This window comes from Siphateles boraxobius, unplaced genomic scaffold, assembly GCF_051911475.1.
Source record: "Siphateles boraxobius isolate OS27281-9 unplaced genomic scaffold, OSU_SipBor_1 24, whole genome shotgun sequence".
Taxonomy (NCBI): Eukaryota; Metazoa; Chordata; class Actinopteri; order Cypriniformes; family Leuciscidae; genus Siphateles; species Siphateles boraxobius.
Genome location: NW_027508855.1, coordinates 3,241,731 through 3,261,398, shown reverse-complemented (window position 1 = coordinate 3,261,398; position 19,668 = coordinate 3,241,731). Strand labels below are relative to the sequence as shown.

The 19,668-nt window shown below is 38.2% G+C and overlaps 2 protein-coding genes across 3 annotated transcripts in view; one reads left to right on the top strand and one right to left on the bottom strand.

Annotated features, from left to right (window-relative positions):
• Window positions 1–48: 48 nt before the first annotated feature.
• adamts8a (ADAM metallopeptidase with thrombospondin type 1 motif, 8a) lies at window positions 49–15,621 on the bottom strand. Of its 2 annotated transcripts, XM_077240815.1 has the most exons (10): window positions 14,981–15,522; window positions 14,607–14,928; window positions 10,873–11,112; window positions 9,794–9,926; window positions 8,874–9,041; window positions 5,807–6,105; window positions 4,183–4,369; window positions 3,876–4,048; window positions 3,205–3,380; window positions 49–2,110 (listed from the first exon to the last, which is right to left on the bottom strand). In XM_077240815.1, exons 2-10 carry the CDS (start codon window positions 14,775–14,777, stop codon window positions 1,375–1,377), a joined length of 2,283 nt encoding a protein of 760 aa, XP_077096930.1. In that variant the 5' UTR covers window positions 14,778–14,928; window positions 14,981–15,522; the 3' UTR covers window positions 49–1,374. The 2 variants fall into 2 exon arrangements, with proteins under 2 accessions (XP_077096930.1, XP_077096929.1); XM_077240814.1 differs by having other exon boundaries at window positions 14,607–15,621.
• Window positions 15,622–17,447: 1,826 nt separating this feature from the next.
• adamts15a (ADAM metallopeptidase with thrombospondin type 1 motif, 15a) overlaps window positions 17,448–19,668 on the top strand; it is a 32,455-nt gene continuing 30,234 nt past the window's right edge. Inside the window, exon 1 of the mRNA XM_077240752.1 lies at window positions 17,448–18,595. Within this exon, the coding sequence (XP_077096867.1) occupies window positions 17,660–18,595 (936 nt within the window). The 5' untranslated portion in view covers window positions 17,448–17,659. The remainder of the gene's footprint in view (window positions 18,596–19,668) is intronic.

The window sequence follows — 19,668 nt, the reverse complement described above, 5'->3', positions numbered from 1 at the left end:
ACTCTTCAATGTGTTGATGTGGAAGTCTTACAAATGAATCTGGAACAATTTTATTGTAAACATATTTAATTCATACATCACTTATGTATAAGACAGACAGCAGCATCAAGGAAAAAAACATTAGGTGTTGAAGGTAGAAAAAATAAATAGTTTGTAAAAGGAAGCTATAACAATAGCATTGTGCAGACCTTCATTGAAGGGATAGAATGCTTTAGTTTCAAATATGCACCATTCAAAAACTTGCATACTTTTGACTCAAACGGAATGCAAATCTTTTCTCAAATTTTTTCTCTTTTTTTGAGTTTTGGTAATAACTACAATTATCTTGAGGGCACATGTGTGTCCAATAATATACAGTAATTATCCACTTCTAAATGAACATTTAGCAATAAATTATTTTCTCCTGAAAACTCACATATGCCAGTATCGGTTATATTATATGATCCCCTTTTTAGTAATGTGCACCAGTGGATGCTAAATTTTATTTTAATTTAAGGCACGCTTTGCAGTCTTTACACTGTTGCTGTCAGACCGGGGTAGCTTGTTGCCCAATGGCTGAATACCAACAGAGTGTGAGAGAAGGCAGTTCTTCTAAAATCATTCATCCAAATTAACAGTCGTAACCAGGTAACATTCTAAAAGTAAAATTAGCATATTTGTATCTATTCCAACAGCTCTTATCTCTGTGTATGTTGTTCAAATACAGCTATTGTGTGGCCAGTAAAGGACTGTACTTCCAAATACTGTTTCTTCCAGTGTTGTAATATGAAAAATCTGAACGCCTTCATGGGTAATACCAGTATTAAAAGTAGTAGATATAATTACGAAACAGACTCAATGCTACAAAGTTGGCAATTAAAATAAATGTGTGAAATCAATTTGTCTAGCATGTATGAAGACATAAAATGCAGTTCATTCTGAAGTTTTTTTTTAAGAAAGTGGATGCTCTGACTTGAATAATTTATGTGACCACCTTCCGGTATATCGTTAAATTTGGACTTGTTTCATATGTGGAGTAAACTATAAACATTATGGAGGTATCTGACAGATGTTTTAATAAAATTTCAGCAGGTTTGTTCAAAGGTTTTGCTGTTTTCCAAAGGACTCCTCTCTAAACAATTGTGAACATTATGAAGCTTGTATTGACTGAGGTAGATCTCCGTGGGAGGTTACCTTTGTGGTTAAAATTAAACAAAATAAGACACAGAGAATTGGATTAAACCATGATATAGATAATAATTCATATCAAATGCCCTACTTATGTCTAAGAGCTCCTTTGATTGCTTGTGAAGCTTGGAAGGGCTTTCTCAGTCACTACAGACACAACAGATCCCACCACCTCCTCATTCTCTTACACTGTACACCATGTCAGCTTTAGCAGTCCTGGTAAAAACATTCTCCTACAACTACCTCTGGCCTCTTATCTGGGTTGCACTTCTCATGCCCTAGAACCTTGCCCATGTAGTCCATGCAGACTACAGTACGGTGGCGCTCTCCGGGTCCACAAGTCCGTGAGCACGCTGACCACGGCCCCATTTGCCAAATGGGACAGGGCAGATCCCCACAGGGCCGGATGTCTGCCGGTCGCAGGTCGGCATCGCAGAAGTAAGACAGGGATCCCTGCCCATCTCTACACTCCACGGTTCTCCTTGACCATCCAGCACCACAGCTCTTGGAGCACTCAGACCACTCACCTAAGACCCAGTCAGCTCCACCAAAAGGCAAGATAACATGTGCCGAAATCCTGCTCTCTGTGCCAGGTTTGCTAAAAGGCACATCCCTCGGCAAAAAGAAAGTATACTTTATCCTAGGTGGTGAGGTGTCCCCAGCAGTGGACAGCAGCTGGACAGTGATGGGCTCCCGAAGTGTGTGAAAGCTGAGGAGTCGCTCCAAGGTGGTGGAAGAGCCACTATAGCGAAGCATGGCACCAGGCACTGGGATATCCTGCTCTGCCATAGACACTGAGAAATTCCCATTCAGGATGTAGGTTCCGCCTTCTGCCTTTACCGCCAAGTAGTTACCATCATGTGCGATGCCTCGATTGCTGCGTTGCTTTATGTCAATATTAGTAGCCCCAGCCGGGATGGTAACAATATCAATGTAGCCAATACTGTGGAGATATTATAAGCAAACAGTATATCATAAACTAGGATGATATGCATGATATATCCGTAACATATTGGTTACTGGCTGAAATTACACTCTTAAAAATCAAGGTTCTTTATTGGCATCTATTGAAAACCTTTAACATCCATGGAAGATTCCCACTGCACAAAAGGTCCTTCATAGTGGAAAAAAGGTTCTTTAGATTATTCAAATGTTCTTTACACAAAGTGTCACGGTTATGGTCTATTATTTTGATTTTCTGTTTTGTTTCCTTCAGTTCCTGTTTCCCTGCTCTGTTTAGTTTTGGATTCCTTGGTTACTGATTATATCTTAATTTGTTCTTGTGGTTACATATGATTTTCACCTGTCTGTCATTATGTTTGCCTGGTATTTATACTCCCTGTTATGTTCAGTTCACTTGTCAGTTCTTGTTATTAATTTACATGTGTAGTTTCCTATATTCTCCCGAGTGTTCTCCTGTGTTATTCTCCATGTTCATTAAAGACTTTGTTTTGTTATCTCTGCGGCCTGCATTTTGGGGTACTACACAACTTTACACTAAGACAAAAAAAGGTTCTTTTAAGAACTGTTGCCTGAAAGGCTCTTTGGGCAACACAAAATGGTACTTGTACAGCTATGAAAACCCACTTTTGGAGCTTAGACTTTTGAATTTAGCAGTATATAGTGACTCATATTGTATACTTAATTGTACATGCTCATTTCCCCTACTTTTACATACCTTAGACTACCTCAGATATTTAAAAAAAAATGTTTTTTATAACACTGTTAAATCTAAAAAATCTCAAAATGAATATCTATTTTTCATTCTATACATTATGTGATACCTAAGTTCACTTGTAGCACTGATTTTAGTGTTTTATTTTTCATTTAGACAAAATAGTGTAGAATTTTAATATTGCTCATACAGTAACATGACATTATTTTTGGATAGAATATTAATTTCAGTGCACCCTTATCAAAAACTAAAGTTAGCTCAGTTATAACAACTCACTCTGTCCTTTCCCAGAGTTTATTTTACAGTTTTCTAACATTTTAATAATGCTTGAATATACTTTTTTCTTTTTCTTTTTTACTTACGTAGCTTTGTTTAGTGACCCACTTATTTTCCTACAGGTCGTACTGTCACCTCCGCAGATACCACACTTATCCAGCTTTTCATTTGAGCCTATGACCTGGTCACAACCGGCTTTTATGCACTGGCCCTGAACACAGATAGATGTGGTGTCTGGCCCGCAGGTGGTGCCATCCACAACCTGCCCAGAACACATAAAAGATCAGCATTAGACAGAAACACTAAACAAATGAGAAACAATGTGCATTTATATTGCAGTGGCAGCCTAAGTGCTTAGTGCAGTGTATTCTGTTCTCAAATAATGGTTATTCCATGTAAAGCGGAATGGCCAAAACTGAAGGCTGATGACGCAAAACCAACTACATTTCAGCTGTATCTGAAATATCAGTTACAGAGGTTCACTCAAGAGCTTAAGGAAGTAGCTGGACTGTAGGATCCGGGTGCTCAGGTTTCACATTTTACAACAAGGAAAATATTTCATGCATGAGAGTTTAGTGGGAGTGTAAAGATATCAATGGGCCTGTGGCAAGAGGGAAGTCAAAGAAAGAGATCAATTGACATCTTAGTAAAGCTTTAGAGCAGGCAGTTACACAGAAGAGACTAAAATTTATTTCACATATTGTCATTATTGCTGATCAGATAGATTAAAAAGAAAGACTTTTCAATGGATCTGCACCTTGGCTTCAAAAACTTTGAATTCATTGCTCCATTTGGCTCGGCAGACGAGTTTGCAGCGGTCACGTGGAGAGACACCAGAATATTTGGGGATCCACTGCTTTATGTTCCCATGAATGTCCAAGTAACGATCACTGTTATGCTTCTCACACTGCTCCTCTCTGAAGCTTTTGCCTGTGAATAAAAAATAAAAGTCACTGGTGCACCACTAAGAATAATGTGATCATTACAAATGCATGGGTTTTTGACCTTTTGACTTCATTCATGTGACATATGCTACCCAAAGAGGTTTATTTATAAAATGTTACCATGGTCTTCTGGGCAAGTCTGAGTATTGCAGGATTGGTATTTGACCCTCTGTCCCACACAGTACGATCCCCCATTCTGTGGCATTGGAGCAGTGCACTCACGGTGAGAAAACTCCACACCCCCACCACATGTCCGTGAGCAGGGTCCCCAAGGGCCCCACTCTCCCCAACCACCATTGACTGGAACCTGGAAGACAAATAGAGGCTGTTTATAAATTTCACTGTAATGTTGCACCTAGTAGAAAATAATCCAAAAGAACACAGTAAAATACAAAAGTACAGTAAAAACAGTAAATTTGTTTTCTTTTATAATACATTTTAAAATGTAATTTATTACTTTGATGGCAAAGCTCAATTTTCCCCAGCCTTTACACCAATTTCAGTGTCAAACGATCCTACAGAAATCATTATATACATATTATATTAATATGCTGATTTTATGCGCAAGAAACATTCCTTAATATCAAAGTTGACAACCGCTGTGCTGCTCAATATTTGTGTGGAAATCGTGATGCATTTTTTCAGGATTATTTGATGAATAGTATGTTCAAAAGAACAGCATTTATCTGAAACAGAAATCTAACAGTAACATTGTAAGTGCCTTTACCGTCATTTTTGATTAATTTAATGTGTCCTTGCTGAATAAAAGTATTAACTTCTTAAAACAATGAAACAAAATTATATAAATAAATAGTAGAAAGCAATTATTATATATAATTATAATTATATTATATATAATATAATTATATATGTATTTTTAATTTCATTTTATTATACACTGTATGTAAAATCACTACATTTATATCTTCAAATATCTCTATAACTCAGCGTATTATCTGAGTCAATCACAGTGCTCATCTTGACCCCTGATGTAGCCTTGCAAAGTCCTAAACATCACTTCCAGTAAGCGTAGTGCTGACAGAATGTGAGCATACCACACTGCATTTCTGTCAGGGTTTTTTATGAGTTGGCTGAAGGATGCCTTCTCACAGCCAGGTCGTCTGGGATCACTAGAATTTTTTTTTTTTTTACACTACACCTAATATAATCAAACTTTTTAAGAGGCTTTGCTGAATACATGCATCTGAAAATTGAAGGCTCAAAAATAATTGATTTTTTAAAGGCTCCCTCTATATAAACTCTCTTTCTGGCATTTAGAAGCTGGATTTAAAGTAGATTGATTATTTTAAGCTGCTCAGAGACAGGGCCTGGTTGGGATCCAAGAGGAGAGGAATACGTTTTATTTCTGAGTCTGACTCTAAGACTTTTTCAAACATGTAAACAGTATGGTGAAAAGAATGTGTCATCTTTGATGTCCAAGGAAGGGAAATACGTAAAAGTTTTGAATAATCAAAAGAGAAAATTGGGACAGTATGAGCTAATGTTTACAATTTTTAAAACGGAGTGTAGGGTGATGCACAAGGGCCCATAAGCAAGGCGTCACCAAAAATGTCAGATATTTTTTTAAAGTGGTGCCCATAAATCTGTACAGAGTTGTTTCCAGCCCGATTCCCCCCCCCCCCCCCCCCCCCCCAAACACACACACACACACACACACACTTTAGATGGTACGTGCTGACAGATAAAACTGGATGACGCACATACACATCCTGGCCATGCATACCTTCCCCTCTCCCGCCTCCTCCATTGCACTCGACACACATAAACCCTCACGACATTGCCTGTCCTCCCCACAGGGTGTACCGTCGACCCAGGGGAGGCTTCCGTTCCGGGTAGTGCACTGTCTCTCTCCTTCCTCTTGACACCACAGCTGTGCACATGCTTGCTCTTTAGGAGCATTAGGACACTGGATGTATTTGTCCCCGAACGTCTGCTGGCACTGACGTTGTAGACCAAACGTATGGCCGGGGAGCTCAGCGGGTAAAGGGATGGTCATCTCAGGTGGATCCAGCAAACAGTCACCTGAGGAATACATACAGTATGCAGGGTCTTATTCAGCTGTATGCTTGTAGAGATATTCAACTGCTAGCTTCTGTAATGATGCTTATGAGGTGGTTTGGACTGTTTTCTTTAAGCCTGTTGCCATTGACCGAGTGTTTACTTCAAATAAAACAATCTCTTACATTCAGCGAGTCTAAAACAGGTGTGCACCTTAGCTTGAGGGTACTATTTTCATAGCAGAGAGATCTCACTGTACCTCCTCTAATCCCAATGTGCGTAAGACATAATAGTCTCCCATCTGGAGATTTCCATTATGTAACCTATTATTGTGGAGTTAGCTCACTCTAGAACCAAAAAATCGAATCAGTAAGAAAAGAAAGTATAATTTCACTGTAAGAAATGTCTACCCTCATTCCTAAACATAGTTTTATCCATTTGGATAAAGATATGGAGACAGTATAACACAATGAAACAATAATGCAGCCTTCTTGACTCCCTTTGTGTTTTTCCAAGACTGATACTGTGAAATCTAATTAGGCTTAAAGTATTGAGGACACATTAAGAATTTGGACAAGTTTCAATACAGCTTTGCACACCTAAATGAATGTTATGAATGCTTAGTAATGAAAGGCTTTTGTTGAAACGGATACAGGCATAACAACAATAGAAAATAACAGCCTTGAAGTCGTATCAGTTCATATTCTACCTGTGGCAACAGTACGACTGCTAAAGACGGCATGTGCTTGGCTACGCATAATGTTTCTGTGAGAGAAAACAGTTGTTAAACCTGGAATGTGTGAGTCACTGAAGATGAGTCAATGGAAGACCGGGAACAAGAGCGTGTAGACTGAGATATCGACGGAGATAAATCAAAAACTGGAGAAAATATGTCTACCGTATTTCCTGAGGTGTCACTTTTCTGATCTGAGCTCATCTTTATTGTGAATTGTTCTATTTGATTTGAACAACATTTAACCCCAGGTATCCCTATAGGCAGTCTGGACAGATCCCCCTCGGCGTGTCAGAAATCTAAAGTCCCTTTTGAAAGATATTTCACTTCATGTAGTTAACAAGTTCACAGCTTCATAGATGGGGAACTAACATACAAAAGTTTGGGGTCATATTATTTTTGAAAGTGATACATTTATTCAGCAAGGGCATATTAAATTGATCAAAAGTGACAGTAAATACATTTATAATTTTGCAAAAGTTTTCTACTTTTCTTTTGAAGTTTCTATTCATCAAGGAATCCTGAAAATATCATTGTTTACACCAAAATATTATGCCTCACAACTGCGTTCAACGTTGATAATAAGGAATGTTTCTTGAGTATTAAAGGTAGTGTAGGCAAATTCACAGAGGCTAGCAAGATCCCACCCTCCCCATTTGGAGCACTCTCCAAAGCCACACCTCCTTCAAAACACATGGACGTAATGCACACAGCGCCTGCAAAGCGACGGTGTTAAATTACCTCATGTCTCAAAACACATAACATTACAATAATAATGAACATAAATAACTTACAGAGCTCTTACTTGTACCACCTGACTGCGGCAGATTCATTTCGGTGTTGGTAGGGTTGACATAGAAACGCAAAAATCCGAGTCTGAGGATGTGAACAGCAGCAGGTAGAATTTCATGGGTTGCCATCTCGTAATTATGGTTACGACATGGTGTGAACGCAGCATAAGCGCATTATTTTGGTTTAGGAGGAACTGTAAAAGGTGTCTGCTGTTTGTTTGTGGCGCTCAGTGACTGTCCACAACTCTGCATAGCCTTGCGGTACGCACTGATTACGTGTGATGTCTGCGCGAGCAGGGTGCACGGAAATATTTTTGGTCCTGAGACTTGATATGTACGTTTATTTCTTTAGACCACTTCTATTATTGATTGCTCTCAGGATGTGAAGAAAGTTTAAACCAGTATAACAAAAAGTGTCTATAAAAAATTACCTACCCTACCTTTAAATCAGTATAATGATTACATCTTGAATCAATGGCTGTTGAAAATTCAGCTTTGCCATCACAAGAATACAATACATTTTAAAATATGTTAAAATAGAAAACAGTGATTTAAAATTTTAATACTATTTCACTATATTACTGTTTTACTGTATTTTTGATCAAACAAATACAGCCTTGGTGAGCTTAAGAAACATTAAAAATCAGGAGTCTTACAGATCCCAAACTTTTGAACAGTAGTATATATTCATACAAAGCATGAGTAGATGAAGTGAGTGAGAGTGAGCTTGCTCTGCAAAGACTGTTAGTTTTGACACTCTCAGCAAAATTACACAGTGTGGTCCAACCAGCCCATTATTAGTGGTTAGGGAGTAAGTTCAGACAGAAGAGGCATTTAAACAAGAAACGTGCAATACACTGGAAGAAAGTAAATTCATAAAACACAGGCATCTACATTATAGAGATTTTTCACCGCACATTAAGATCAAAATTATACAGTAGATTCTCTGTGACATGTTTCCATTAACTTTAGAATGATAGATTTACAATTTAAGCCAAATGTCTCAAAAACTTCACTGAATGTTATTGTCTTTTCCCCCTCTGTGTCTCTGGGAAATATGCACCATTATGTTCTAAGGCCAAAACCAAAAAAAACCTTAAAACCTAATGTTAACTGAGAGAAAACCAGGGTTAATAAAAGATACACTCAGAAAGACAAGAGAATAACAAATGGTACTGCTTTTCTGGGAGTACTTTTTCACTGACATAAAACTTTTAATGAAGGGAAATGATTAAAACAGTATCCTGACAAACAGAGAAGGATCATACCGTGGCCATTGTCGAAGAACTCTGTGATGTACAGAGCACTACATGGAGACCAGGGAAGAGTTTTGTTGAGGTGAATGAAGAAAGGAGCCATCATATGATGTCCATTGAGATGCCCAAACCATTTCTCACAATTTCTTGAATCATCATGTGGCATGCTGAGTACATGGCCTGAAAAAAGGAGAAGAAAACAAAAAGATGTACATGTACAGTGTAATAACTTTCACACATTGCTGTGCTCCTCAATATGACTGTGCTCTATATATCTTTCATTGATGTTTATCATTGCTGCTCACTATGTAGTTTTTGACTTTCCAGAGGGTGTCACTTACAACCAAACATTTAAAGAAACAACAACACTGCATCTACCTACTACTGCAACTTGGTGCTTAATAATTGAAGGAGTCTATAAATGTACATGTATTTTGAACACCTATTTGTGTGTGCATACTCTGTATGGATGGTTTAAGCTCACTCCTGAAAATATGATTCAAGAAAATAGCACAGATGGAATACAAGAACTTGTCCTTGGACAGACTGACAACTCGATATAGAAATCGGCAATACAATGACTTCTAAAGCCACTACAATATGTACGTATAATCAATAATTTACTAGTCTACTACAATAATGCAATGTCTTTGAATTATCTTAATTTTGTCTCCAAAAATATTGACATGTGATTTAGCATTTTAGAACCAAATTCTAACTTTAATCAGAATTAAAATTCAATTAAAATTTGAAATCCTTCAACAGCTTTAATATTCACACAAAGCTCTCAGTGTACTTTAGCTGCTGAAAACAGCTGGTTTGCATTAATTAATGACTAAGTCTGGAAACACATGCTCTTGTCCAGACAGTCAGTTAGGGTGAGATGTCAAACTATTAATAGACATGGAGTCTGTTCATGTGTGTGAACATACCGAGTTCATGTGACACAGTAAATGCTGCCTGAAGGCCATTGTCCTCTATAACTGAGCAGCTTCTTTTGGGGTCACACATAGTGCCAACATCAGCTACACCCAGAGTGTCACAATCCTTATATCCACAAATATCCTGAGGTCAAAAAGAGAGAGAGACAAGTGGGCAAATGAGAAAGAGAGATGTGAGACAAAAAAAAGAAAAGCAAGAGGAGAAGAGAGGGGGACACATCTGAGACACTAATATCCAGCCATCGCTCCATTAGTTCCAGACAGCCTTTTTCCCCCAAGCAGGCTCTTGCCAGCAAAACATATTTGTCAGTGTTTCCATCGTAAAATGAAGCAAATACATGGCAGACTGCGTACGTACTAGATAAAAAAAATAAAAAAAGGGGGAAAATTAACTGTGACATAGCTGGACCACACAGCACAGGCAGACCAATAGGTCTGTCCAGCACTTCCCTGTCAGACAGGGATAACCTTGACTGTGGAAGACATCTCAGTGAAGCCATGTGTGACGACCAGAGACACACAGACCTCCTCCACTAAATAAAAAACACCTGTTCTCCATCTAGCCACAGAAGGACTGAGACCTCCATGAGTTCTGTTGTATTGCTCTCAGCTGGATGTCCAGCCAAATTTTTGTTTCTCCTACATCTATTTTATGCTGTGCTAACCCTCTGGATTTGGCAGTGCTACAATCTCATGTGTGCTGTCTTCAAGATTGAACAAGGGGCTCCCTGTTGAGCATTGTGATCATGACCCTGTCATTGCCTCAATGAAATGATGTCTTGTTTTGGAAAAGTGCTAGCCAAGTGAGTTAATCAAAAGCTGTAAAATGTGTGTGGACTGATAAAGTTGGGGAGAAAGTGGCCATCTTTCCTGATGAAAAAAGTACTACAGTACATATTTCTGATTTAAAGTAAATCTGCTATTACACGTCCAGTTGTGTCTTTTTTTATTGCAACTGTTGTAGGTTACTGACATGGTGGACAAGATGATGAGATCTCAATCACTGTTGGCATTTCATTCAAATTTGGATTTTTTGTTCTGAAAAAAAAAAAATGCTTTGTGTTTCTCACCTCTCTAGTGAACAAGATGGCAGTGTCATAGTGTTCAGGATGCCTTTGGCTGCCTGGGTTGAAATGTTGTTGCCACATGCAGAAGTTACGCAGGGCAACACCGCCATTGCTTGAAAGCTCAGGTCCCACCTCCTCATCCTCAACAACCACCATCTTTACTACCAACAGACTAACAGCATTTTTCAGACTTGGATGTGCGTAGATCTGAGCTGCCATGGACATCACGGCCAGGAGGTAATGCTGCAGAAATAAAGAGAGAGAATATGAATTTAGTAATTAAACAATGGTCTGTGGATACACTGTGTAAACAAATTTCAAAGATACTTAAAAAATACACCCCTGGATATATAGTACCAAAAACATCGGATGGCATTAAAACTAGATGGTTGTCTGATCGACTGTTTTCAGTTTCATACTTAGGAGACTATGACTTGACAAAAGTTTTAAAAACAGGCATAAGTATCCATGTTACCCTTACGAAAAAGAAGTTCATTCAAGTGTTCTATTAGTATACTTCTTTTAAACTAAACATAAGAAAGTATACTTTCAGTCCACAATTTATATACTTCACAGAAATATACTTTATGTACGTCTCATAAATATACTTAAAATTACACTGAAGTGGACTTAACTTATACTGAGAGAAAGTCCAAGTATATTTGGCCTGTACTTGTACTCAATTAAACTTTTAAGTAGGCTATATCTCGATCAAAATATTAAGTATTCAAAGTATACTTGGCTAGTAGTTGTGTTAACTCTTTTGATCGAGTAGCCTATTAAATTTTTTTTTTTTTACATACATAGTTTTTCATATACAGTCTTATGAAACTGAAATTGTTTGAAAATATTGACTACAATATTGATATAAAACAGATATGTTTCTAATTCTGCGTATGTGAATTTTTGTGTAGGCTAGTCCACTGGTAGTGCTCATAGGGATTTACTTTAATTCTACTTTACTCTTTCATTAACTGAATTTTCCAGCTTATCGACATACCACAACTTTCCGACATTCAAGTGTTGATAAAAAAGGATGCATGAAGCTAATAAAATGTTTTTAAAATTAGTTAAAGTAGGCTACAGTTAAAGGTATTTTTCAAGTATAAAAAAATCTACATTTAAACATGCAAAAATAATATATAAATAGTAAACTATAAGTATAATGTTATGTTCACTTAAAGAAAACTTACAAGTATACTTGCAGTACAAACTACTAAACTAATAGTTTACAAAGAGTACACTTCAGTGTGTATTTTTAACTAAAACATGTACTACTTGTATTAAAATAGTAAACTACTAGTATACTTATAAGTTCACTTGTAGTACAGATGCATTACAAATGAGAAACTTGCAGTGTATAGTTTACTACTGTTACACTTATAGTACACTTAAACGTATACTTTAATATAGGCTACTAAAAGTGGGCCAATTTAGTCCCAAGCTGTATTGAAATAATCCACTTACAAGTTTACTACAAGTACACATTGATATTAGTATACTTACTTACTACATAAAGATACTTAAAATATACTTGAACATTACTTAAGATAAAAAATAACTTGAAGTATACTTCTTTTTCGTAAGGGTAGACATATTAATGCAGAGGATATAAACATCACAGTAGACTTAATAAAGACATGTTAAGTTTTTGCTTCATTAAAAGGGTAGCCCAAACCTGAAAGTTTGTGGGACCAAAATATTTAAAAACGTGTTCTTCTTTATATCAAAAATATGGGCCAAAAACAACTCCTGTCTGTCCTTCTTTTCCAGATGGTCCTTTCACCCCCCATCTGTATTTTTTCTCCCACACTGATTCACAGACTAGTTTCATATTTTGTTACAGTAGGCTAACCAACCCCACAGTCACCCTCAAACCACACGTTTTAGTGGTTTGTCTGATTTATGTTACTTTTCAATTCTAAACCATAGACCATTAAGAGCTACTTTGTTTTAGAAATGATACTTCAATCGCCTTGTGAATAAAGCTGAAAATTATGTTTTATTAACAAAGTTCGGGAGGAACACGTTTAAATGATCTACATACCTAACCAATCAGCACAAGAAGAGGCCTATAGGCGACACACCATATTTCTCGACAGTTTTTCTGGATCCACCCTCCGCCACCCCCACTCCTCACTCTTATAGTTCTTATTCCAGCCAGGGTATATGAGGGGAGTACTCTGGGTTTGGGCCAAATTCAGTGCTCCCTTCGGACAGCACGGCAAATACGCATACTCTTTAGCCTACTCTGATTATTTGTACGTGTGAATTTTACATAAGATTAAAGACCGCAATGGAAATGTGTCCCTGAATGATAGTTTTACCCTGAAATCCTTGATAATGTGAAACAGCACATGACAGCTGTTTTGAGTGCACGCATAGCCCATTTAATTAGCTATAATGGATAAACACATATTCCTATACGTTCAGTATTTACAGACCTTGCTTGAGAGTAATAGTTTGTGTTTATTTCTAGTATTTAATATCCATAAACTTACATCTCGGACAAACATGAACAGTTAGTTTGCTAATTTATTTGTAGGCCAACAATTTCGCTCCAAAAGACTCAGTGACGTAGAGGGCGGGAACGCGATTTCTAAGGGAGTGTCACTGAGTTGCGGTTCGGGGGACCCGCGGATTTGAACCACTGCCTGGTTCGCATTTCTCCAAGAAACGCAAGCGGGGCTCACTGCAGAGCCAAATGACGTCCAGCACCACCTCTCTGGACGTCGTGGGCTGAGCTTGACCTAGTCTAGCTCCAGCTGCAACATGCAGACTGAAACCCGAACTATACAGGTAGAGCGGAGTTACAGATTTCGTTCAGAGGGTTCAGAAACGCCTATCTACTCCGGATTTTCTATTTCAATGAGAGAAACCCCGCTGCGAGCGACCATGGAGAGAAAGAAGACACATGACGCTTTCACTTTTCAAAACACATCCCACAGGCAAAATTATGCTAATCCGCTACCTTTCGCTGCGGTGAGCTGTTCTTCGCTCCAGGATCCTCACTCCCTATACTGCAGTAAATTGACCGAAAATGTATTCAGAAATATAGGCTACACTCTCGCGCGACCCGCACATGCTCAGAGATGTAGACCTACCTTACGAAAAATAACAATGGTTAAAAAAAATTTAAAATAAATAAACATGGTTATATAGTTCAACCATGGTAACTACAAATTAGGCACGGGTTTGCTACACTATATATAGGCTCGTTTGACCATGGTATTTGTAGTAAAACTGTGGTAGGCTATAGGCCCTACTATACAAATGTTAATCAATCCGGGAAAAAAAACATGGTTAGCCTAGGCTACTACACGTTTACAATTATAAAACCATGGTTTATTTTCATACGGGTATTAAATGTCACCTGGAAAACGTAGCCTATTGAAGGCGGGTGCAAATAAGTTACAGTTAAAAGTATCTCTACAAATATTCCATAAATAGGTCTAGGCCTACTTTAAATATTGCAATCACAGTTGTCCGTATTGCTAAGGACAATAATTGGGGTATATTATGCTATTTAAAGATATTAGCTTGTAAAACGCAAAAATTTGAAAATATAAAAAAGAGAGCTGCATAGCCTATAGCTACATGTGTTTCAAAATGAATTAGATGACTGAACGTTGTTTATGCACCCGATGGGCAGATTTAATAGCCTATTAACCACTGCCAAATTTGTAAATTAAAACTGTTAAATGAGCAATTTGCGAGTAAAGAGACAGTTCACTAACCTGTATCTCATCTCCATAGAAACGTGTCATTGAAGCGTCGGCCACTACCAGAGTCTCGATGTATCTCGCAGCAGACACAAATCTTTTTGCGCGTCTCATTTTGCCGTGTTCGTCTCCACTGGAGTGCAGGTTGCTCTCTTTCACAAAACGGTCCACTTGATCAAAGACCATATTTGACGCTCCCCGGTTGTTGAAAAAGACTCGCCTTTTAACTACGTGCACCTGCGTAAAAGATTTCCCGGTGGTCTTGACACTTGCTTTAGGCTGAATAAAGTACTCATCCCCTTGCGTTATGAAAGTACCCTGGATGCCGTGACATAAACTGACAGCAATTACAGATTCCTTTTCGGAGTTGACCGTTCCTGTGTAGAAACAGTCTCTGAGGTCCGCACCGCGGTCTCCGTGCTGGGTGACACCCCCGAGAGAACCTCCACTTCTGGAGGCGTCCAGAACCGCGGGGAGATTATTCGCTTTAATGCGCTGAACGCTTAATGCTGGAGACACGAACTTGCTGTCCGGCGTCAGGTCAAGCACAAAAAGTTGACCAAAGGCACTGATCTTAAAACGCGCTCTCTCTTCATTTCTCCAAAAAACACCTTTTCTGAATGCAAGGTTTATTGGCACAGTTTCCTCTTCCTCGTTTAGCTCACACAGAGTAAACCGAGACATAAGATTTACTAAGAAAAATATATAACAAACCATTGTGGATACCATTTTAATAGTGAATTCGGAAATTTTCAAAACTGTATGTTTCGCACAGATAGCTCTATTTTAAAACAAAGATGCAGATGAAGATAATGAAAATACTATGAAAAACCTAATATAAATATTGACTTAATAAGAATAAAAAGTAGCTAAGTCTCGAGAGTTCATAAAAACAGTCTTGTAGATAACACTCATTCGGCTAACTGTAAGCGAAGAATGTTCGCGTTGCTGGTATTTATACTGTCTTATGCTTCTCCAGCGTACGCGGTTTATTTTTGATATTCATTCTCTCTCCTCCCCCTCGTGCGCCAAAGCAAGGAAAAAACAACCCCAGTTTGATCCAAGGGGCTAACGACGACACGCCCCCTTTTCACTACAGCGGGTCTTACTTTCAGCTATTATTATAACAGCCGGCTGGAATGCTGCAGGACCCTCAAAGTATGTGTTGAGTGTCAACCATGTAGAATGATAGAGAGCGTGTTAAACCAGTGAAAATATTGAAAGAAACGCGGTGTAGCCTACCCACGAGCAAGGTGACATCTGATTATCGATCATGGCTAGGTGAACTATAAATCAAAATGAATGATTTTGAAAAGTTCCCAAATAGCCTACGTTTTGGAGTGCATATCAGTTTGAAATAGATTACGTTATTTCAAATAATTAATTCAAAACCCTGATCTTCTCTCTATCTGTGGCATTGATTTAGTTAAACCCTGCACACTTTAAACAACAACAAAACAACTCTAAAGAACTAAACAGAAAGACAAATCTTTAAAAAAAATGATCAGAGGAGGGACATATAAAAGGTTATTCACAATATACACAGTGAGCGTTCTTCAGCGAGGTCTTCATTATCATAGCGCAGCACATGCGTATAGCGCAGCGTACATGTCTGATGTCAGGTTGATTTCAACCACCGCTAAGGGGCAGCATTGTATCATTTAGAGTAGAAAGTTGAAACAGGAGGTTTTTCTTCCAGTATAACAATTTAACAAGATATCATATATGGCATCCTACGGTACAAAACATTGTCCAATACTAAAATATTTTTTTGCATGGAATGGAAAGAGGTTATTCTGAAATTATTGGTCGTTGTTTAAAGTTTTTTTAATATTTACTAAGCTGTGCTGAAATTGTTTTACCACAAGATGTCGCTCTTACAACCTGTGCTAACTGAATAGGATCCACTGAACAAGTACTTCAAATTGAAAATTTTTTGATTCAGCAGTCATGACAGATGCTGAATTTAGAACCGTATATTAGAATACTGCTCTTATTATTTCTACCATAGGATGATATGGTAAAAGTAATATAATATGCCAGTATACAAGTAAGCGGTTCCTATTTTTTTAGCATGTCACTGGGACATCACCCCAAAGGAAACTTAGCTATCCAAAAGGTGCATATTACTATATTGTACAATGCAGCTGTAAGGTATCCCTTCCAATAATATGCATCCTAAGGATAGGAGTACCTTTAAGGGTAGGCCTAGGCCTACCCCACTGACAAGCTGTTGTACCCCTAATTTTCCGATTTTTTTTTTTGACAGTGTATTATTCAAAGATGCTTGGAAAACGGTCAAGCACACGCAAATAATTATGGAAAAAATAATATAAAAATTATGGAAAAATATTATAAATTTTAGGTACCATTAGTTACATAAACTCTCCTTAAATTATGATTATATCACTCATTGGTGTTTAAAGGTTTTATAAAAGGGAAGAGAAATAAAAATAAATGCAGCCATAACAGATACAAGCTAAGACTAAAAAAAAATTTAAAAAAATTAAGATCATAATAGAATATATTTAGAACTTTGCAGTACTTGTGTGTGTGTGTGTGTGTATATATATATATATATATATATATATATATATATATATATATATATATATATATGATATATAGTCCATGTGCTGTCCTCCCCTTGCGAACTTCATATTGTAAGAGGCTGTTTGGATGCTGTAAATGAAGTGGGAGGGAAACCCGGCTCTTGGAGCGCTGCAGGCTGATGATGCGAAAGCTCACAGAGCCACAAGTAGTTGCAGGCTTAACCTTAAATCGAGAGGCATAGCTTACACAGTGAGCCTCTCGAGCACCTCCCCAAATACTTCTGATGACAAGCGCTAGATGTTTGCACATGACGCGCGCACATAAAGACGACAGATGAGCAGAGCCGCTTCAGTCTACAGGTACAAGAAAGGGATGGATCACAGACCGGCGGATTTCACACTTTGTGGACGCGCAAAAGCAACATTTTAGTGCAACCGCATCCTGGAATATTGTTGCATCCAAATCTCACTCTATCACAATTTGCGCTTTATCAATCAATTTTCTCGCGCACAAACATGTTTTTGTTGCTAAGGTCAGTTCTTCTTGTTAACGTGTTCTATACTCAATTGGAAAATGTGAATTCAATGCAGAGTCAGTTTTGCGTGCCAGTTAGACTGAATCATGTCAAGAACAGTTTAGTCGGTGCAGAAGACAACACGTTGGAGAAAAAAGTTGTATTTAAAATAAGTGCATTTGAACAAGATTTTGTACTCGAATTGCAGTCAGACTCAAGCTTCATTGCTCCCGGTTTCTCGACGCGCGCCGACCTAACTGCTCAAAATTCCGCGCACAGTGAAGATCTGAACCGGTGTTTTTATGCCGGTGAGGTGAATTCTGATCCATATTCCTATGCAGCGCTCAGCTTGTGCAAGGGGCTGCAGGGCGCATTCGGTTACGATGGCTGGGAATATTTCGTCAAGCCGGCTTTTAATGACACCGGCCGGGATAATGTGGATGCGCATGTCATCAGACGCAGATCTAACGCCAATCTGAGTGGAAACTCAACGTCAAGGTGCGGCGTGGACAGCGATGTGACCCACACCGTTGCGCAGTCTTTGGGGAAGTTTAAGCACATGAAGGAACACATGAGTAACATCACTATGTCAGTTCTGAAAAACCGCTCGAAAAGATTCGTCTCCATTCCGCGTTATGTAGAGACATTAGTGGTGGCCGATGAATCTATGGCCAAATTCCACGGCGATGACCTCAAGCATTACGTGCTGACCTTAATGTCCGTGGCGGCTAAGCTTTACAAACACCCCACCATTCTCAACTCAATCAACATCGTGGTTGTCAAGTTTATGGTGATTAACGAGGAAGAGAAAGGACCCAAGGTTTCCGAAAACGCGGCGATGACCCTGCGTAATTTCTGCACCTGGCAGAAGAAGCTGAACAAAAACAACGACAAGCACGAGGAGTATTGGGATACGGCAATCCTATTCACAAAACAGGTAAGGGGTAATGCGCGTTTTGTCAATAGGGGGCAGTATGAGAATCAGTGAATAGAATGATCCGGCTAATGGATCTTGTGGTAATTATATCAAGATGGCTTGCAACATGAAACAAAACTGAACACCACTCAAGCGGCTGCAATTTACTAACCCAATAATCAACCCAATTTAGACATGATTTATGACAACACTGTAATCAAAGTTTTTTAGTCCAAATGTGCACTGCATAAGTATAAATATGGTGTTTTAATCATGCATTGTTTGTAAAATAATAATAATTGTACATGCTTGAATGAGTTTTTATTCTAACCTAATTTTTTTTATTTTTTTATATCTGAACACATATTGGTATACAAAGCTTTTTAAACTTTGAAATATATTTTGTGTCTCAAAGAGTAATAGGCAGGCTGCAACAAGAGTGGCCTCTCCAGTTAACCTGCAGTTGCCTCATGTTTATAAGTGTTCTTAAGGTCATGGGTCAGGCCTGCCTTGGAGCTACTGCCCTGTATCACACTGTGAGTAAGAATGTGTGCTATGAATCAGCAGAGATACAATTCACATATGCATAATTAGCAGAGTGATAAAATCATTTGCTCATTGATCTCATTGAACTTTTGGAGCATTATTTTTAATTGAAAGCATTTAGAGCAGGATTAGCAATGATAAATGATTTGAGACTGGACATACAATGTCTAAATAAATAAAAAAGTGCAATTTCTTCACATGGCAGAGTCAAATTAGCATTGGCATTATGTCAGAGCTAAAAATCATTTAAACTCTTGGCAGGTCTGAAAAGATTATTTTGGAAGAAAACAGAAAGAGTGTGATTATTTGTAGGTAAAGGGATAGTTCACACAAAGATAAAAGATTTGTTATCATTTACTAATCCCTCATGTCATTCCAAACCCCTGACACTTTTTCTGTCATCGAACCCAAAAGGTGACGAATATCTAGGACACTTTTTTTCATACCATTAAAACTAATGTGGAAGTGTGCTGTCAAACTCCAAAATGACAAAAGGGCACCATAAAGGTGACCTTACTCATGCACTATATATTAAGTGTTCTGAAGCC